This window comes from Engystomops pustulosus, chromosome 4, assembly GCF_040894005.1.
Source record: "Engystomops pustulosus chromosome 4, aEngPut4.maternal, whole genome shotgun sequence".
Lineage (NCBI taxonomy): Eukaryota > Metazoa > Chordata > Amphibia > Anura > Leptodactylidae > Engystomops > Engystomops pustulosus.
The window spans coordinates 186,011,882-186,032,564 of record NC_092414.1 but is presented as its reverse complement, the minus strand read 5'-3'; the positions used below and the strand labels follow the sequence as shown (position 1 = coordinate 186,032,564).

The following is a 20,683-nucleotide window of genomic DNA, read 5'->3' as shown; positions in this document are numbered from 1 at the left end:
GAAGATTACCACAGTCACGGTGCCTGGATCTATGAGTAAGTGCCCCTGGTTTATCAGGATGGATTTTGATGGTAGATTTCCTTTAAGCAGAGCAGCAGAATTGATAACTGACTTATTTCTAAAAAAATGTTTTTAAATGAAACGATTGGTATATTGTACTGTGCACTTACCAACAGGTGGCGCTTCCTCTACTTCTGTTACCTGGATGTCAGGGATAGTTGCTGGATTGGCAGCTTTTCTGGAAAAAAACAAATCCAAATATTTAAGAAATTTACGATCTGCAAAACATGTAAAAGCTCACGAAACATAGGGAACATTTATTATTGCCATTCAAACGGAAAACTGGTGGTGTGTTTTATCATCTCTTGCACCTGAATTTATGCAGCGTGAGCACCACAATATTGGTGTTTTCCGGTGTTTTTTTTTTTGCTGCAAAATTTTTGGCGCTGCTTGTGAATTCACCAGTTTTCTGTCCCTTCTATTTTTCCAACACGTTTTTGTGGCACAAATTTAATCCCTTGCGCCACAAACTTATATTCCACTGAAAAATAAAGAATGGTTCTAGTGCTACCCTGTGCCCAAAATAATAAATGCCTCTCATAGACTCTAAAAGTAGAATAGTAGGTTGAAAAGTTGTAGAATATCTGGATCGTAATAATAAGCTTTCCATGTGAACCCAGATCAAACCAATTTCTAAATACTGCAACAAAATGAAGATATTTCTAGTTTTAGATGGAAAAAAGCCTGTCCCTGACCACGATGCTGACTCACCATTCTGTACTTCCTTGGCCGCAACTACGAGCAAAGTCCGGTGGAACCTGGTGCTATCCAACCGCAGCAAGTCCAACCCGCTCTGGTGAAAAACGGGTGCCATTTAGACTCCGCTCCCAGGTGCCGGCTTACTTCATCACTCGCGGCAAGCAGGGCAGTTATAGGGAGCGGGGCAACTGGCAATTATTTGTCCAGTGACCAAGTGGGCCCCGACACTTGCCCAGGTATGCTTGGTGCTGGCGCCGGCCTTGTCCAACATCTCCAGCCTTTTTTTTTAGATAGGAATGGCAGCTGATGAAGTAAAAGACATTTCTAAACCAGAGGTTTTACTGAACCAGAGGTTCAAGAAAGCTGCGCAGAGCAATATATATATATATATATATATATATATATATATATATATATATATATATGTGTGTGTGTGTGTATATATTGGTATTACTTAATATTCTGCCTCCTACACATCATGGAAAACTTGAAGTAAAGTGGCAATACCTTTAAGCCTTAGATGAGGATACCACAAGCCGACAAGCTTCATCATTTGCTGGTCCAGGGAGGCCACTCATAGGCCTCAAAACCCCAAAAAACTGGTAGCAACATGGTAATCAAGAGTTGAAATGGGGTAAATAACCGTGGCCCACCGCAGTTTTTCCAGTTTCCGTTCAGAAATTTGTCATTACTCTAGTCACACCTGTATCTGTCCAGTCTACAAAAGGGATGTTTGGGTGTAGTACTTCATGAATACATTATTATATTCATGAGAACTTCTGACCACCAACACTGTAGTGTCCGGATGTTGCCGAATATCTCCAACGTGCAAAATATAAGAAGTTCTTTTGTTTTAAGATCTGTTTTGTTTCCCTTTATACAAGAGCAAATTAAACCAATAATGGGAGGGGAAGAATAAAGTGGTTACATATGAACAAAATTCCAGACGTTTTCTAGCACTTAGTTCTTGGAATAAACATCTGGAACATGGAAAAGAAAAGGATTAGCCAAAAGTATGGGATCTTTGAGTCCAATCCAGAGTTCTGGTACAGTAAATATTGACAATGAACGTGATTGGTCTTCCATATGCAGGACACAGACATGACCATTTTCTGCACCCAGTGTATTCTCCTCTTCCCTAAATACATACAAGGCCGTGACACAAAGACAGGACAGGCATTGACATGTAAGACAGATGACAAATGTATTTGTTGATTCAAAGATTCATTTTTGCAGGCACCAAATCTGAATCTTTTCTGATTCACTTTAGAACAATCTCTCAAAAAGGCAGCAAAACTACAGCTATCATACATCCCAGAGTTTAGTGACATGGAAAATTTAAAAAAATAAAGATCAAAAAAGTTCTTTTTTTGCTCATTATTGTACACACTGCTCCCCATTTTGACAGAAAAAAACTGAAATGTAAATATTTTTGCTAATTAAACGAGAAAAAAAGAAATATCACATGGTCATAAGTATTCAGAACCTTTATCACATGCTGTCCATTTCCTTCTGATCCTCTTTGAGATGGCTTTACTCCTTCATTGAAGTCCAGCTTTGTTTAATTAAACTGATTAGACTTGAATAGGAAAGGCACACACCTGTCTATATAAGGCCTGACAACTCACAGTGCTTGTCAGGGCACATGAGAATCATGAAGTCTAAGGAACTGCCCAAAAACCTCAGAAACAGAATTGTGGCACAGATCTGGCCAAGGTTACAAAACAATGTCTGAAGAACTCAAGGTTCCCAAGAGCATAGTGGCCTCCATAACACTTGAATGGAAAAAGTTTGGGAACAACCACAACTCTGACCTGACCTGGCCTCCCATCCAAACTAAGCAACCGTGAGACATGAGCCTTGGTGAGAGAGGTAAAGAAGAACCCCAAGATCAAAGTCAACTATGACTGCAGCCTCCACCAGTCGGGGCAGACGGAAGCCTCTCCTCAGTACAAGACATATGAAAGCTGCATACAGTGTGTAAAAAAACACATGTAGAATTTTTTTCCTATTAAATTCAAAGAGTAAGAATAAATTCCCCACCAAGATCTAGTATTGAAGATTTTGCTGTAGGTTAACCTTGTTATACCTCCTAGTTCTGTTCATCAGCCTCCACCTTCGACATCTGACAACATATCATTCACATACTGCAGCTACACATATCTAGACTAGTAGTTATATAATCCACCTACAACGGAATGTGAATCTCTACTGACCCTTGATCGAGCAGGTTGCATCCAGAATGCCAAGACGTAGATGATGGAGGTGGGCGAATTCTTTCATGGTCGTCCTGCATCTGAAGCCGAATAGGACGTCTCAATCCCCAGAAGATATTGAGTAATCCCTCCACAATCAACTCCCCTTCTTCCTGTGAAGGGAGACAATACATTATATAAGGACACCCTGTTTATTCAAAGAGTATGCTAATAGATAATTACATAACAATGACCTGGAAATATCTAGTAGAATACTGAAAGAAATAAGCATCAAATCTACTGTTGGCTCCAGTAAAATACCACAGGGTTCCCAGCACAAATATATACATATATACATACAATACAGACCAAAAGTTTGGACATTCAAAGAGTTTTCCGTATTACTGTATTTTCATGACTACTTAAATTGTAGATTCACACTGAAGGCATCAAAACTATGAAATAACACAAGTGGAATTATATACTTAACAAAAAGTGTGAAACAACTGGAAATCCCATGACCATGAACCAGTATTTATCAACAGGAAGAAAACAATATAACTTCCTGTAGAGTGACAGCAAGCAGAGATGTAGAGGAATTTATACAACTATTTAGGAAAATTGTATGCATTTTCATTATGCAAACAATTAACGTTTATATGTTGAAATGGGAATATCCCTTTAAAACCAGCTCTTTGGACAAAAGGTCCAAAAATAAAGCAAGTTATTCTTAGCCATATTGTACTTATCCCTGCAAACAATTTCTATGACTACCATTTGCTACAATTCCTATAGGTAATATATGGTACCTGGCATAAACGAGTGAATGAGGTCGATGTATTATCATTCCAATATAATATCAGTATGGCATAATTATAATTGCTCCAATTTTTGGAACATTTGGATAGTGAGTCACTGGGGCAGATTTACTTACCCGGTCCATTCGCGATCCAGCGCTGCGTTCTCTGCGGTGGATTCGGGTCTTCCGGCGATTCACTAAGGCAGTTCCTCCGACGTCCACCAGGTGTCGCTGCTGCGCTGAAGTCTGCTGAGGTCTGCCGGAGTTCACGATCCTATTCCTGGTGAAGGTAAGCGCGTGTCCAACAACACTTTTTTTTTTTTTTTAATGCAGCAGTTTTTCCGAATCCGTCAGGTTTTGTTGGGCCACGCCCCCTGATTTGCATTGCGTGCATGCCGGCGCCGATGCGCCGCAATCCGATCGTGTGCGCCAAAATCCCGGGGAAATTTAGGAAAAATCGCCGCAAATCGGAAATATTCGGGTAACATTTCCGGAAAAACGCGAATTGGGCCCTTAGTAAATGACCCCCACTGTCTTCATACATCACAGCATTAAATCAAAAATGTATTAAATCTCCAGTGTTACATGTATATTTCTCATTGGAACAAAAAACTGGGCCTATTACTATACCACTACACTGTGCACTATAATGTCACTAATTGTAACAGTGTAGTTACACGCCAAACTTCAAAACTTGCAGGTGCTCACCACTAGGGATCCCACCCGATATGAGAACTAGCAAAATACTGAAGCCCTCCATTAAGTATATGCTGAAGGTTACTTTTATTTAAGTGACACGGAAAACATAATGGGGGTCATTTACTAAGGGCCCGATTCGCGGTTTCCCGACGTGTTACCCGAATATTTCTGATTTGCGCTGATTTTCCCTGTATTGCCCCGGGATTTTGACGCACGCGATCGGATTGTGGCGCATCGGCGCCGGCATGCACACGATGGAAATCGGGGGGCGTGGCCGAACGAAAACCCGACGGATTCGGAAAAACCGCCGCATTTAAAAAAAAATTGTGTTGCGGGACTCGCGCTTACCTTCACCAGGTATAGGCTCGTGCATTCTGGCGGGCCTCGGGGAACTTCAGCACAGCAGCGACATCTGGTGGACGGCGGAGGAACTGCCTTAGTGAATCGCCGGAAGACCCGAATCCACCACACAGAACGCGCCGCTGGATCGCGAATGGACTGGGTAAGTAAATCTGCCCCAATGTGACGTTTGGGCACGGACAGCCTTTGTCAAACAGAAACGTGGAGGGATATAGCGGAAGAGTAGTGGTTTGGCGCTGGAAGGGTGCAGCAGCACATGGGATGGTGATATAAATGTATTCATATCCTGTATTTCCTGAAGAGATAATAAAGGAACAGCACATGGTTCTAAGAAACTATTCTCCATCATTGTTATTTTATAGGGACTTCGGAGTCTCGTTAAATTGTGTCCCCGTCTATCTTGGAGAAGTAAAAGTGATTACATTGGTTTATGGGGGAACGGAAGAGCATTGGACAATCTGCATTACCCTATGGGAATGTCTGATATTAAATTGTAAAATATTCACAGTTGCAGATGTCGGTCGCTATTTCCCAGTGTTATTACTTCTTTACCTCTCGATGGCGGAGCTGTAGGTTCTGTCCTTCATAATAGAAATTGTAATTCTTCAGATGTGCCAGCAACTCATTCCTAGAGGAGACGGATTATACATAAACATGTGTGTGAATACAACACATGGCAACTTCATAGTCAAAACTAGAACAGCTATATATAGGACACTGGAGGAAGGGAGGGGGTTATACCCCCATAATGCATTGGGGCAATGAGATTATCTGGCAACATTTATATAAATGTATCCCCAGTGGAGAGAACCATTCAATAAACTGGAAGTACAGAGTGAGATATTGAATTATCTAGGTCACTGCAGTTTTACTGAAGGCAAAGTAGAAGATGACAGACTACTGAACATTGCTTATACTATATGTATGTGTAATATTCTGCATTAATGGCTAAATCCAGGGTAATAAGAAAAATAATGTCCTTCACGACCAAGGACAATAACACACATCTTAAAAACCCAACTCCTCAAGAAATGGATGTAAATCAGAGATTTTATTGTAAGCCGGAGATAATAGGTCACTGAACTTCTAGGTGTGTGACTACTGAAAACAATACATGCCAAACAGCCAGATCACTTACTCCTTGCTGCCGCTTTGATAGACGGTGCCCGGACACATCAAGGTAAGTAAATGCTGCATATAAGGAAATCCAGGACGTCGTTCTCCTCCAAAAACATACAAATGATCGACACGTTTCGCCATTAGCCTTAATCGTGATTATGGCTAACACTGAAACGCGTCAATCATTTGTGTGTTTTTATCCGATTTATGAGCTAAGCCACTAATAAAACCCAAAATGTTTGGAGAAGATCGACGTTATTTCCTTATATGCAATACATGTTCCTTCAACTATAAGGTAGCAAGACAAAAGTATGGACTATACTGTCTGGAATGTACAGATCATAAAGGCACAGCTCAAGAAAAACAGATTGTTCTAGATACATGATGAAGTAGCTATAAGAATAAAGCCCACTACTGTGATGTCCCACATACTGAGCACAGCAATAATGGAGGACCTCAAACACTTCAGCCTCATAGAAGAAACGGGGGGTGGGGGGGGGGGGATTATGAATGACATGGGCCCTGGGCTGTATGAAAATTATTGGCCTCCAAAAGTGTCATTATGGTCTACAAATGGTCTACAATATGGTTCTCCAGTTTAGAAGACCTGGAAGGGGTAAGAAGCCATCACACATGTATCAGGATTTCATTATTTTAAGTTATAATCTCTACAGGGCAGTGTTTAACTTTGTTGACGCTCCTTCTAGAAGCCTTGGGTCCCAGACAGCTGCCCATATTATAAAACGCTTCTGAAAAGAACCGGATAGGGTAATATGCAATAGTATGTAGTAGAAGTCACTTAAATGACCCTCATAGTGATCCACATCCCTTGTTCTCTATTATCTTCTCTATTATCCTTGGCAAAGTGAAAACACATGGGCACAGACCAGGGCAATTTATTTGAATATGAAATTCCGCTAATTCTTTTCCATGTTTAGTCACTGTCTTAAGTGTGAAGAGTAAATCAATTATACTCTTATAGGAGGATATGAAGAGGGAATAGACTGCCAATAATAAATACACAGTAAAGAAGGTGAGGGGATACAGTATAACCTCTTCCCTCTGGCTACTGCTTTCGAAACTGTTTTAATTTCAATGTACTGTATATATTCCAGCTAGCCCTGAGTTGTATACAGCCAGCCAGCCCCCAGTGGAATACCGCCAGCCCCCAGTGGAATACCTCCAGCCCCCAGTGGTATATAGGCAGCCGGACCCCAGTGGTATACAGCCAGCCTGCCTCTAGTGGTATACAGCCAGCCCTCAGTGGTATAAAGACCCCAGCCCCTAGTGGAACATAGCCATCCAGCCCCCAGTGGTATATAGCCAGCCAGCCCCCAGTGGCATATAGCCAGCCAGCCCCCAGTAGTATATAGCCAGCCCACAGTAGTATATAGCCATCCAGCCCCCAGTGGTATATAGCCAGCCAGCCCCCAGTAGTATATAGCCAGCCCACAGTAGTATATAGCCCCCCAGCCCCCAGTGGTATATAGCCAGCCAGCCCCCAGTAGTATATAGCCAGCCCACAGTAGTATATAGCCCCCCAGCCCCCAGTGATATATAGCCATCCAGCCCCCAGTGGTATATAGCCATCCAGCCCCCAGTGGTATATAGCCAGCCAGCCTCCAGTAGTATATAGCCAGCCAGCCCCCAGTGGTATATAGCCAGCCAGCCCCTAGTGGTATATAGCCAGCCAGCTCCCAGCAATATAAAGCCAGCCAGCCCCTTTAGTATATTTCCTGGCCAGCCAGCCCCGTAGTATATAGCCTTCCAGTACTCACCTTTCCGTCCCGCGGGTAGCTCCTTTTATTTCCTCATGTACACTGGCGCCTGCTTTATTTATTTTCTATTTTCTGTCTCTGATTAGGGGGGCTGTCTACTTGCCTGAGCTCTAGTGACAGCATTTAGTGCTATGCTTTACAGCAATAGACTGGCGTTGACTCATTGATATCCATGGAGAGTTTTTTTTAGGCCTGCTCTGTGCCCTTCCCTTTAAAATAGGCATTTTGATAACTGGATAAGAGATTTCATAGGTGGAAGCTCCCAGATTCCCCATATAATATGTGAGTATGACAGTATATAGTTTCCTGTTGAATTTCCTTAGGAAAGGAAGTTTAGTTAGAAAAAGAAAGGAAGCTGCTGTTTTCACTCTTTAGTAGTTATCATCCATGACCCCCTGAGTGTGAAAGAGCAGGAGATAAGAGTGAGTATTACATGTATACTCAAGGCATCAAGAGGAAAAACTCACTTGGAAATGTACTTATCCTTCCCACAGGGGACTAATGATGTATCCAGGGACTGCTCCATGCTTCATCCCTTGCTCTATAGGAGGGAGATCCTGAAAGAGGAAAGCATCACATGGCAATCAATGACTTGTAAGTAATCATTTTTAGTAATTAAGTCACATTGGTTACCCCAAAGTACTCAAACAGGCCACAGAATGTTACTTGCTTATATCTATGTATACAATACTTCTTACTGGAAATACGACTGACCGTAGATTTAGTGCGACGCAGAGCTGTGTCAGGACAAATAGGTGAAGGTAATATGGGCACTAGAAGACACAGGCACATATATCAGAGCCAGTCACAGAGTGCTCACACCAGCTCATAACATGGTATAATGAATACAGGAGTGAAGTATATATATATTGACGGCTCAGCGGTCATGGAACTCACTTCAGCCAATCAGAGTCCTCCTCGGATAACCAGACTTCTGTTATATCACAAAGCACTGACAGCTCAGCCCGAAGTTCTAGAACTCTGCAGGAATCCGCAGATGGTAAGTACACTTTTTAGTTTTTTTTCAGCAACCTTCCCACTGAGGTTTTTTATTTTTTCGAAAAAGAAATACCCTTTAATAACAACTAACAAATATATATAATTATAATGATAATACAGTAAGAGCTGTCAATCACTATGTTTGGGTGAGATAATCATGACTCTCACTGTCAATCACTGTGTGTGGGCAGGGTTATCATGATTCTCACTGTCAATCACTATATGTGGACGGAGTTATCATGACTCACTGTCAATCACTATATGTGGGCAGAGGTATCATGACTCTCAGTGTCAATCACTGCATGTGGGTGGGGTTATCATGATTCTCACTGTCAATCACTATATGTGGGCAGAGGTATCATGACTCTCAGTGTCAATCACTATATGTGGATGGGATTATCATGATTCTCACTGTCAATCACTATATGTGGATGGAGTTATCATGAGTCACTGTCAATCACTATATGTGGGCGGAGTTATCATGACTCTCACTATCAATCACCAGGTAGGGGCGGGATAATCATGACTCTCATTGTCAATCACTGTGTGTGGGCGGGGTAATCAGGACTCTCACTCTCTAAAGTGAAAGGCTTAGCAATCCAAATAGTATATGAAACATTTCAGTCTTAACAAATCAGACCTTTATCAGGCATGGATTAAGAAGAAACGTGGTGCAATGACTGCTATGGCACTTAAGAGAGTGGAGGAAGTGGGATTTCCCGCTCTAGCGAAACATTGCATATACTATTTGGATTGCTGCGCCTCTTTCACATAAATAAAGGAGTGCCAAGTGGATAGAGCATCATAATAAATCCAGTGTGCAATGCGCTAGCAGGGGGAATACAAGACTAGTGCACTAAGCCCCAGTTTTAATTTATGCCCTCTATTGGGGATACATACTGTATACTAGTATCAAAGTTTTCAGGAGAATGAGGACTGCATGGTCTCTGGATAGAAGAATATTTTGGATCAGCAGCGTCGGCTTTGGTTTCAGTAGGTCCCTGGGTGAGAGAGCCTCAGTGGGCCCCTTTGCAGTGAACTCACGTGGCTGCATTAAAAATTCTGAAACTAAAGCAGTCTCCTGTTCCCTAAAATATTCCCTAGTTTATTATCCCAAACAGACCCTGCATGGTTATTTTATACACAGCCCCACTTGGTTATTTTATATACAGCCCCCTCACACCCTATGGATTCATTAGATACAGCCCCCTTGTCCCCATGGATTCCTTATGTACCCCGGCACTTGCCCAGGTATGCCCAGTGCTATCGCCGGCCCTGACTGTCAGTATACAGAGATCTTTAAAAAGTGGTAAAGTTTCAGGACTTTTACATTAAAAAAATCCTATGTAAGACAAAGTTGCATTTCCCGGAATTCTAGTAATTCTTTGTGACTGGAAAGTCTAAGCCTAATACACTGCACAGATGTGCAGACTCTAGTGCGTAGATACAATATTATCATTTCTGTTCCTTTTACAAAACTGTATTAGGCTTCCTGTTTGTAGACATGAAACTATAGCTGTGGCCTGTCATCGCGCCGTGCAATAGGAGAGTCACTTCCTTCCTAAAGTCACCGAGCTTCCTCTCTTACACGCTGATGGGGGAGTAATTGACAAAGCAAAGGGTGAATGTGTTGTAATAGCTGTCACTGCCCTTATCTCCTTCTATTTAGATAAGACACCGCAGTCAATGTCATTAATGTCGTTTTATACCGTTCATTGCAGAAAATTTGTTTCATTGAATGGGAATTGTGACTCTTTTGGTCTCCACTTTGGCCATAAACAGAAGAAGCCACAACCCTAGAACGTTATATCAGTCATGGCTATACAAGGGCTTCTTGTATACAATATACATACAGTCCCCGGGTTACATACAAGATAGGGTCCATAGGTTTGTTCTTAAGTTGAATTTGTATGTAAGTGGAAACTGTATATTTTATTAATGTAAATCCAGACAAAAAAATAATTTCCATAGTGACAATCGGAGTTTCAAAATTTTTTGCTGTAATGGGACCAAGGATTATCAATAAACTCCAGTCTGGGACTCAAGTAAAGCATCCAGAGACTTCACCAGAGGTCACAGTGGGCAGAGAGGTCCGTCTTTAACTACGGGTCATCTGTAAGTCGGGTGTCCTTAAGTAGGCGGGTACTTATATTACTACACAATACACAGCTCTCACTAGAGCCAATGCTGAGCAAGAAGTTGTGCAGTACACAAGGTATTCAATGCCACCTGCTATTCACGTCATCTATGGGCTTGGTAATAGCAGGTGCTGCTGGGTCTTAGCTTCCAGATCAGTTGTTGCAGTCCATGCCCAGATTTTTGTTCTTTCTTCCCATGAATGGGATTAATATATCATCTCAATTACTGAACGAATCAGCAGTAATGCCACCCAAAGATCCTTATGATGTTATTAAAGTGGTCGCAATGTGTAATTTACTAAAGACTAAGCAAAAAATAAGTAAAATGCATTAAAAAAAATGATATCAATTTAAAGGTATAAAAATATATATAAATATATCGATAAAAAAAAAAGTAATAGCACTCCATGGGGGTCATTTACTAAGGGCCCGATTCACGTTTTCCCGACGTGTTACCCAAATATTTCCGATTTGCGCCGATTTTCTATGTAATGCCCCGGGATTTTGGCGCACGCAATCGGATTGTGGCACATCGGCGCCGGCATGCGCGCGGCGGAAATCGGGGGGCGTGGCCGAGCGAAAACCCGACGGATTCAGAAAAACCGCCGCATTTAAAAGAAATTTGTGTCGTGAAAATTTCACTCACCTTCATCCAGGATAGCGCCACCTGGTGGACGGCGGAGGAACTACCATCATGAATCCCGGCCGGACCCAAATCCACCGCAGAGAACGCGCTGCTGGATCGCGAATGGGCCGGGTAAGTAAATCTGCCCCCATGTGGTGAATGGTGAACACATCACTACATATAAATATACCGGTATATAAAAATAAGATACATTAAAACTTAAAATATTTTCAAAAATAGGTCACTTCCAATTAACATAAATGTCGTTGATGACCCAAAACGATGCACCCAATAAATAAAAATGACCATAACAGAGGAAAAATGTAAAAATATTTTTAAGACTTTTTATATATGAACTTTATATAAGGTTCATATCTCGTTTTATCCCTCCGTTGTCAGGATAAGTCTTGTGGCTTCCCTACAGATGCTTACAATGGAGGTCTAGAAGATATTTATCTGTATGCTCATACAGTGAGATACGTTGCATGTTTCGGTTCCTCCCCCATGAAAGCGTCAGGAGAAGTGCACATTGGCAACAGACAGTGATTGGCTCCTGATGATGTTCTGGGTGATTTCCCCCAATGATGACACAGTCCTTTTATGGAAAATGACTTGGTTCAAGTCCCAGGGTCAACATCTGCAAAGAGCTTGTATGTTCTCTCCGTGTTTGTGTGGGTTTCCTCCGAGTCCTCCCACACCTCAAAACATAGTAGGTTGATTAGATTGTGAGCCCCATGGGGACAGGGGCTGATCTGGCAAGTTCTGTGCAGCGCTGCATAATATGTGTGCACTATATAAAATAAAGAATTATTATTATTAATGACATCACTGGGGAGCTCCCAGGGTTTAGGTTCAGTGGAGGCCAGGGATGGATGCAATGCTGTTGCATCTGTCCTCTATAAGCTAATATGGCTTCCACTTGCTTGGCAGAAGGAAGCAGGATAATACAGGCGGTCCCCTACTTAAGAACACTCGACTTACATACGACCCCTAGTTACAAACGGACCACTGGATATTGGTAACTTATTGTACTTTAGTCCTAGGCTACAATAAACAGCTGTAACAGTTATCACAGGCGTCTGCAATCGAGCTTTAGTGTTAATATTGATACCTGTGACAACTTAACATTTTTAACCCCTTAAGGACGGAGGGTTTTTCGGCTAATTTCTCGCTCTCCAACTTCAAAAATCCATAACTTTTTCATTTTTTACGTGTACAGACCTGTGTGAGGGCTTATTTTGTGCGTAACAAATTTTACTTTCCCGTAATGTTATTTATTTTAACATGCCGTGTACTGCGAAGCTGAAAAAAAATTCCAAATGTGGAAAAATTGAAAAAAAAACGCACGTGCGTCACGTTCTTGTGGGCTCAGTTTTTACGACTTTCACTCTTTGCTCCAAATAACACGCCTACTTTATTCTTTGGTTCGGTGGGATCGCGGTGATACCAAATTTATATAGGTTTTATTGTGTTTTAATACATTTTCAAAAATTAAACGAATGTGTACAAAAAAGAAAAAAAAATTTTTGCCATCTTCTGACGCTAATAACTTTTTCATACTTTGGCGCACGGAAATGTGTGAGGGGTCATTTTTTGCGAAATGAGGCGACGTTTTCATTGCTACCATTTTGAGGTCTGTGTGACATTTTGATCATTTTTTATTTCATTTTTTATGTTATGTAAAAAGGTGTAAAAGTCGCATTTCGGACATTTGGGCGCCATTTCCCGCCTCGGAGGTCACCGCCGGCCGTAACAGTTTTTATATTTTGATAGATCGGGCATTTTGGGACGCGGCGATACCTAATATGTCTGTGATTTTTACTGTTTGTTATGTTTTATATCCGTTCTAGGGAAAGGGGGGTGATTTGAACTTTTAATATTTTATTAATTTTTTTTATTTTTTAAACTTTTTTTTTTCTTTTTTTTTTCACTATTTTTTAGACCATCTAGGGTACATTAACCCTAGATGGTCAGATCGCTCCTACCATATACTGCAATACTACAGTATTGCAATATATGGCGTTTTTGCAGGTCATACATTACAATGAGCCACTGGCTCATTGTAACGAACCTGCATAAACCATGTAGCCTCGTGTCAAAAGAAGACCCGAGGCTACCATGGTAACCAATCGCCGCCCCCCGATGACGTTTGGGGGCGTGGCGATCGAAAAAAAGATGGCGGCGCCCGCGCGCCGCCGTCTTTTAAACGCCGCCCGCGACTTTGCGGGCGGCGTTTAGAGGGTTAATAGCCGCGATCGGTGCAAGCACCGACCGCGGTTATTAGCGGTGGGGGTTTTGTGCAAAATGCAAAAACCCCCACCTCTGTATGAAGAGGACTCAGCCCGTGAGCCCTCTTCATACATCCCTTATACCTCTGCGCCGTAGAGCTACGGCGCAGAGCGTTAAGGGGTTAAAATCCAATTGTCACAGAGACCAAAAAAGTTCTGGCTGGGGTTACAATGATAAAATATACAGTTCCGACTTACATACAAATTCAACTTAAGAACAAACCTATCTTGTATGTAACCCGGGGACTGGCTGTATAGTGCAACCTGCTGCACTTTTTAATCTATTTTTTCCTGCTGGATACAACATATTGGGGCTCATTTACTAAGGGTCCGAACGCCCCACTTTCATGGGGTTTCCTGAATATTTCCGTTTTGTGCTGAATTGCCCCGGGTTTTTGGCGCACGCGATCGGATTGTGGTGCACTCACATGCACCAGGAAGAAGAAGGTGAACTCCGACGGACCTCGGCGCAGCAGTGACACATGCTGGATATCGGGTGCACGACCTTAGTTGAATCCCGACAGACACGAATCCTCGTCGGACAACGTGCTGCGGGATCGCGACTGGACCTGGTAAGTAAATGTGCCCCATTGTGCAGATGTAGGCAAAAAGGATGCCCCACGTCTATTGGTATGTCCATCGTATACATTGGGAGCTTTCCTGATATGCTGAATGTATCCAAAAAATGAGATATGAATGTAGAATTACATATACATGCAACATCATACAATCGCTATGACATGTTATTATATTAATGAATATTATTAATTAACATAAATCTTAATTTTCATGTAATGTAACCCCATATAAGCCCCATCACGGTGTGAGGTTATACAACTACAGGAGTACAAATTGTAAAACCTCCATAAATGCAAAATGTATAATAGACTGGGAAAGTAATGGAGTTACTGTGTCCATACACATAAAGGAGACGCGATATGAAGTGACGGTAAGAGCAGAGTAACCATGACAGGAAGCCACATCACATGGCAAGTAAAAAAAAGGGGAAGTATTCACAGATGACAAAGCTCCATTCACTGCAGCAGCTTCAGCTCTCACTTCTGTCTGTGTCTTATTTATTGTGCGTATCATTGCATATAGGGGAGACTGAACAAAATGTAAAGGATTTCTCCAATCTTATCCACCAGTGTAGGAAGCCGTGTTTGATCCGGTAAATATATGGACAGTGTGTTCCATATCTTTCCTTTACCAAAAACTGCTGCTCCTAGTATCAATCATCTATAATGCTAGGACTCCCTCCCGCCCAGCAGGGCTACTATGCCATATTATATTCATGTTACCCATGATTGTGATGCTACGAGTCTGGGTTCTTGCACAGGACATACAGATGATATGATGGTCCATATTTCATGTAACCAGCCTTAGGCTACCTGCACACAAAAAGACAATTCTTGGCATTGAAAAATTGATGCTTTCTTCCATTTTCCCTGCCGATTTGCATCATTCTGGCATCCGTGTTTTTTTAAGGATCTTTATAAACTATAGCCTATGAGTTATCCATGAAAAACGTATCTGACTAAGACATGCCCTATTTTTTAACAGATCGGTCGCACATGGCCTCAGTCTGTTTCCATGCCAGCAATTTTCCATCCAGATTTTGAAGCCAAGCTCAGTTGTGAATCACAATGTGAGAGACTGTTCAAAGAAAGTCATAACCCCTATTATTTTTTTTAATCCACACTTTTTAAGCACAATAAGCAAAAAATTTGTATGTGGAAACCGAGTCTCATCAACAACAAATAACTCTAAACAACAGGTTTAAGAATATAAAGGAATCTACCATTTGATTCTACTATGCATTATTAACCAAACATACCCTGAGAATGCTGTAGCGACAATGATGCAGAAACATATCTTGTTTAATCCCTGAGCTAAGTGGTTTTGCTGAAAAAAACTATTGTAAAATTAAGATAATTAGGCTATGTTGCTCCTGTGGCTGTCCACTTCTCACCCTAATTGTGCACTGCCTTGTCCTGCCCAGCCTAAGCTGAGAATACAGCAGACAAGCAGAAGTAATCAATCACTGCACTATCCCCCAGCTACTGTGTATGAGTCATCCAGCTCAGGTTGATTAGTCTTGTCTGGATAGTTCTGGAAGCTGTGTAATGTGTTTATGTACTGCAGCCAGTCTGCACCCAGCTTTACCAAGGTCCTGAATTTTATAATTGTGGTGGAGCAAAACCACTCAGATCAGGGATTAAACAAGATATATTTCTGCATCAGTGTAGCTACAGCGTTCTCAAGGTATGTTTGCTTCATAATGAATGAAAATAAAATGGTAGATTTCCTATAAGAATGTACATAAAACTAGAAAACAGGTTCCTAATAATGGAGAGGAAATGTTCTCTCCTGTTAAATTGTTAGTGTCACCCAACTAGTTCGTTAGCCAAAGAATGCACCTCTGTATAACAAGCAATATTTGCCATTCATGACTTGCTAAAATGGAGCTAAAATTACCAAAGAACTCTATGATGATTAAATTGGGTCTGGGATCAGTGAATTTTTACATATAGGGCCTGGGGAGGGGGGGGGGGTAAAAATAACCAACACCTCTGATCTGAGTATTGTAAATGTAACAATGTACAATAAGGTAGCAAAACGACGTGAACTGGTCGAGTGTCAGACTAGGGTTCCTTGTGCCCATGTCATAAAATTATTCTGCTGGCCCAACCGTTATCATCCCAGTGGAAAAAGACCCCCCAAATTAGGCTAAGTTCTGCTGTATCTATGGGGTCCAGTATTAGGATAGAACATGGGTCCACTGGAGGATCCCCTGCTATTCTGTTGGACAAGTGCGACATTGAACTGGCCCTTCCATTACTTTTACATTGTCTTCTGCCCATTACCAATCACCAGTAAACAATATGGTGGAGCAGTTGCCATCTGTGGTGTCCATGAGGCAATTGTTAATACAGGCGGTCCCCTACTTAAGAACACCCAACTTGCAGACGACCCTTAGTTACAAACAGACCTCTGGATATTGGTAATTTATTGTCCTTTAGTCCTAGGCTACAATGATCAGCTATAACAGTTATCACAGGTGTCTGTAATGAAGCTTTATTATTAATCCTGGTTCTTATGACAGCCCAACATTTTTAAAATCCAATTGTCACAGAGACCAAAAAATATTTGTCTGAGGTTACAATTATAAAACATACAGTTTCGACTTACATAGAAATTCAACTTAAGTAAAAACCTACAGACCCTATCTTATACCTAAATTATAGTCAATATAAGGCTACATTCACGTATCCGTACCATACCGTTTTTTTACGGGTTACATACGGCCACATTCATTTCAATGGACAATACGTCTGACCATTTATATTGCCGTTGTTAACTCCGTACCGTACCGTATACTGGCCGTATAAAAATATAGAGCATGTCCTATTTTCTCCCGTATTTCAGTTCCGTATGCCCTAGAAGTCTATGGGGACGTATAAAATACGGGTCACATACGTGCTGCATACGGATGAAAAACGTCATGTATATACGGCCCGTAAATCATACGGTCGTGCATTTGTCCCCTTTAACCTTTTCATGCATTTTTATCCGTGGATAAAAGATCCAATTACTAGACAAGCAAAGCCTTATGTGGGTGATGGGGTCATGTTTACACATGACATTCCTATAAATGTTCAGCACCCACGTGGTAAATGGCGTTAGTCTGTTTTAGGACTCATGCACAGGGCTGTATTCTAGATGTGTTCAAAGAGGCCAAACCTTGGGGCAGATGTATTACATTTTAGGTGCGGTTATATTTCTGGTGCTTCTGGTTTAGTCTCTATTTTGAGCCTAAATTTGTGTTCTGTTCTTTAGCAGCTATGATGAACTATGATGATGAACTATGAGGAACTTTGTTCCTGTACTTTATCTTAGGCCCAAAATTGTCGCAATTCCTGGTTGGAGTGTCTTTGCATCCAAAACCAAAAAAACACCTAAATCAAAAGTCGCTGTAAATAGAGCAGCATTAGGCACCAAGAGAAGGAACAGTCACAAAACAACCAACTATAAAAAAAAGTCATACACCTGGCCCCTTATATCTATGATTAAGACAGAAGAACATTTTCTTATCTTAAAGTAATTAAAGATTCATAAACTAATCTCTTATTGGTGTGAACTGCCTATTCATCACATAAGCTGTGTGTGAATGGAGAGCTGCAGTGTATAGTACAGCTGCTGTGGTGCTGTGTTTGGTAACTCATAGGGGGTCATTTACTAAGGGCCCGATTCGCGTTTTCCCTACGTGTTACCCGAATATTTCCGATTTGCGCCGATTTGCCCTGAATTGCCCCGGGATCGGATTGTGGCGCATCGGCGGAAAAAACGCAGCATTTAAAAACTTGCGTCACAGAACTTGCACTTACCTTCACCAGGAATAGGCCGGTGAACTTGAGTGCATTTCGGCGGGCCTCGGGGAACTTCAGCCCAGCACCTGGTGGACGTCGGAGGAACTACCTTAGTGATCCCGGCCGGACCCGAATCCACCGCAGAGAACGCGCCGCTGGATCGCGAATGGACCGGGTAAGTAAATCTGCCCCATAGACTATGAGAATATGTTGAGAAAAATAAAAAAACAACAACTCAGACTTAGATTGGAAAATCCGGCACCAGCGCTTCCTCTCACGATACAACAAGTGAAGGCGGGATAGTGCCTGGTGTCATTGCGCATGTGCTGTACCTATGGCGCTTGCACAGTGATGCCTGGGTGTACTATTCCGGCTTCACTTACCACAATGTGCAGACGCAGAAAGTGGGAACAGGGTGATTTGGGACACTAAACCACGATCCATAAGGACCTGTGGGTGGTTTAGAGTTCCCAATTGCCCTGACAGGCTTCCTTTAAATATAAATACTTGAGCACAAATAATGCAGTATCTTTTAATACACAAAAGGGCCTATTTACTAAGCGTTGGATTTTCGGACGTTTTCAGGTTTTGCGCAGCTGTGACAGGTATTTAACAGGGGATTGTGTTGCATGTGACCAGATTTTGGCGCAGGTGCCCTGGCTTTCATGAGACAGAATTCAGGGGAATTCAGGGACGATCCGACGGATTCGGACTGAGCGTGGGATTTAACTTTCAAATTGTGTCGCAAGACCAAGCACTCACATGCACCAGGAAGAAGAAGGTGAAATCCGGAGACCTAAGCGGGGAAGCAACAGATGCAGGATATCGGGCAATGATCTTAGTGAATCACGGCAGAGTGCTTTATCGTTGGACAATGCACTTTCTGTGAACTCCTCCGGAAGGCTAAGTAAATGTGCCCCATAGTGTTTAGTACTCCTCCATCAAGATCCTGTAGACCCCCGTATTGTCAGATCACCCCCCATTCATCCAACTAATAGTAAGGTCAAGGCTTATGTCTCTCTTTGGGGATCGCCCAGACCCTCGCACTATTATTCCTGGGAGCTTCTCCTATTCTGATGACCATCCTGTGTGGCGCCCCTCTGTTCATCCAAATTTATAGAGAGAGGTACAAAGGGGGTGCGGCTGCCATGACACAGGAATTGCTTATCTGTTGAATAAAAGTTGCAACTATTTGACAAAACAAGGATTAAGTAATATTGGAATTTGCATTAGTTTGGTAAATTTGTAACAACTTAATATTCTAATAGAATTTACCCGCCGTCAGCTGCAGATCTATCACTAGATTTGCCCCACTGCTTCCGGCTATGTCAGACGGTGTAATATCAGCTTTACTTCACCTACTTCCAGATGTAGCAGAGCCTAATTTGTAGAGTCACAGTATTACAGCATTCCCATAATTGATCCACTTTTACACAAGATCTCGCACTGTCACATGTGTCAAATGACTCGTCCCTGCTACATCTGTGCAACCTGAACATATGCATGCGGAAAAACCTAAGGATCAATCGCCACAGGGGTTAATGCAGAATGAGCCGGGGAATGTAGGAAAGTTGCTGTCCTGCCAGAAAGATTGCATTTTACTCACAGCCTGCACGCCAAAGGAATCAAGTTTAACCCTTTCTAATGTCTTGTTACCAATTTTTTTTTCTGCCAGGCTTTGCATTATATCAATGTAGTTGAGCTAAGTATGTTATTTGGCGCAACTCGTCATTACATAATATCATGGTTAATATTATCCAGACTGGAGATACATTTACTGCATTGTCTATATAGCGACATATCATGATGCTCTTTCACATGGTTACGTGACAAACACAACTCTGCTACAATGGTGTCAGTGTAACACGAGGAAATGATAGAACAGGAACTGGATAAAGGTGCGAATAGGGTTCACGGCAGACAATAAGAAGACAATGCGACGCAAAAATGAGAGGTAATTGGGGTGGTCTCACCTTATAGTGTCCTCCTGTGTGTGTCCTCCCAGGGTGCAGACTCTGCCCCTCTCCCCATCAATATAGGGAAGTGAGTGTATGGTGGAGCAGCGTCTATACTCACACTGTGATAGATGGCTCAATATTCCTTCCAGCCGCCCAATAACAGCTGGTGGTGGTGCCTGGGCCCCTCTCTGATTGGATAGCACAGACTCAATTGGGCGTACGCTCCATCAGACAATGCTATGAGGAGGAGGGGGTGGACTGGCCACAGCATCTGTCTGAGAAAGCAGCCTCCAAATACTGGTGCATGGCAGGAGGACATGCAGGGAGGGGGAGGCCGCCTTTGTCATACTTCAAGGGACGTGGGAAAGTTGCTAAGTGATACATAGGCCATCTGATAGGCTGCATGTCCAAGACACTACACAGCCGAAAAGTAAAGCCCACCACTACAATAAGATAGGGATGTATGGAGAGGAGCAGAAACTTTACAGTAATGTAAGAAATAATAGACAAAGGCTCCACCCAAGTGTCACACTAGGGGTAAGTTCACACACGGGGGGATTGATGCAGATTTTGTTCACAGCAAATCTAGAATAATG

At 42.2% G+C, this 20,683-nt stretch overlaps 1 protein-coding gene across 2 annotated transcripts in view; it reads right to left on the bottom strand.

Annotated features, from left to right (window-relative positions):
- RASSF2 (Ras association domain family member 2) overlaps positions 1-20,352 on the bottom strand; it is a 95,052-nt gene extending 74,700 nt beyond the window's left edge. Inside the window, exons 1-5 of one of the 2 annotated variants that reach the window (XM_072148898.1) lie at positions 20,206-20,352; positions 8,177-8,266; positions 5,365-5,440; positions 2,976-3,127; positions 171-238 (exon numbers count right to left, since the gene is read on the bottom strand). In XM_072148898.1, coding sequence (XP_072004999.1) covers positions 171-238; positions 2,976-3,127; positions 5,365-5,440; positions 8,177-8,235 — 355 coding nt within the window. In that variant the 5' untranslated portion in view covers positions 8,236-8,266; positions 20,206-20,352. Of the gene's footprint in view, positions 1-170; positions 239-2,975; positions 3,128-5,364; positions 5,441-8,176; positions 8,267-20,102 lie in introns of both variants that reach the window. The other variant, XM_072148897.1, reaches the window with a different exon arrangement.
- Positions 20,353-20,683: the final 331 nt, after the last annotated feature.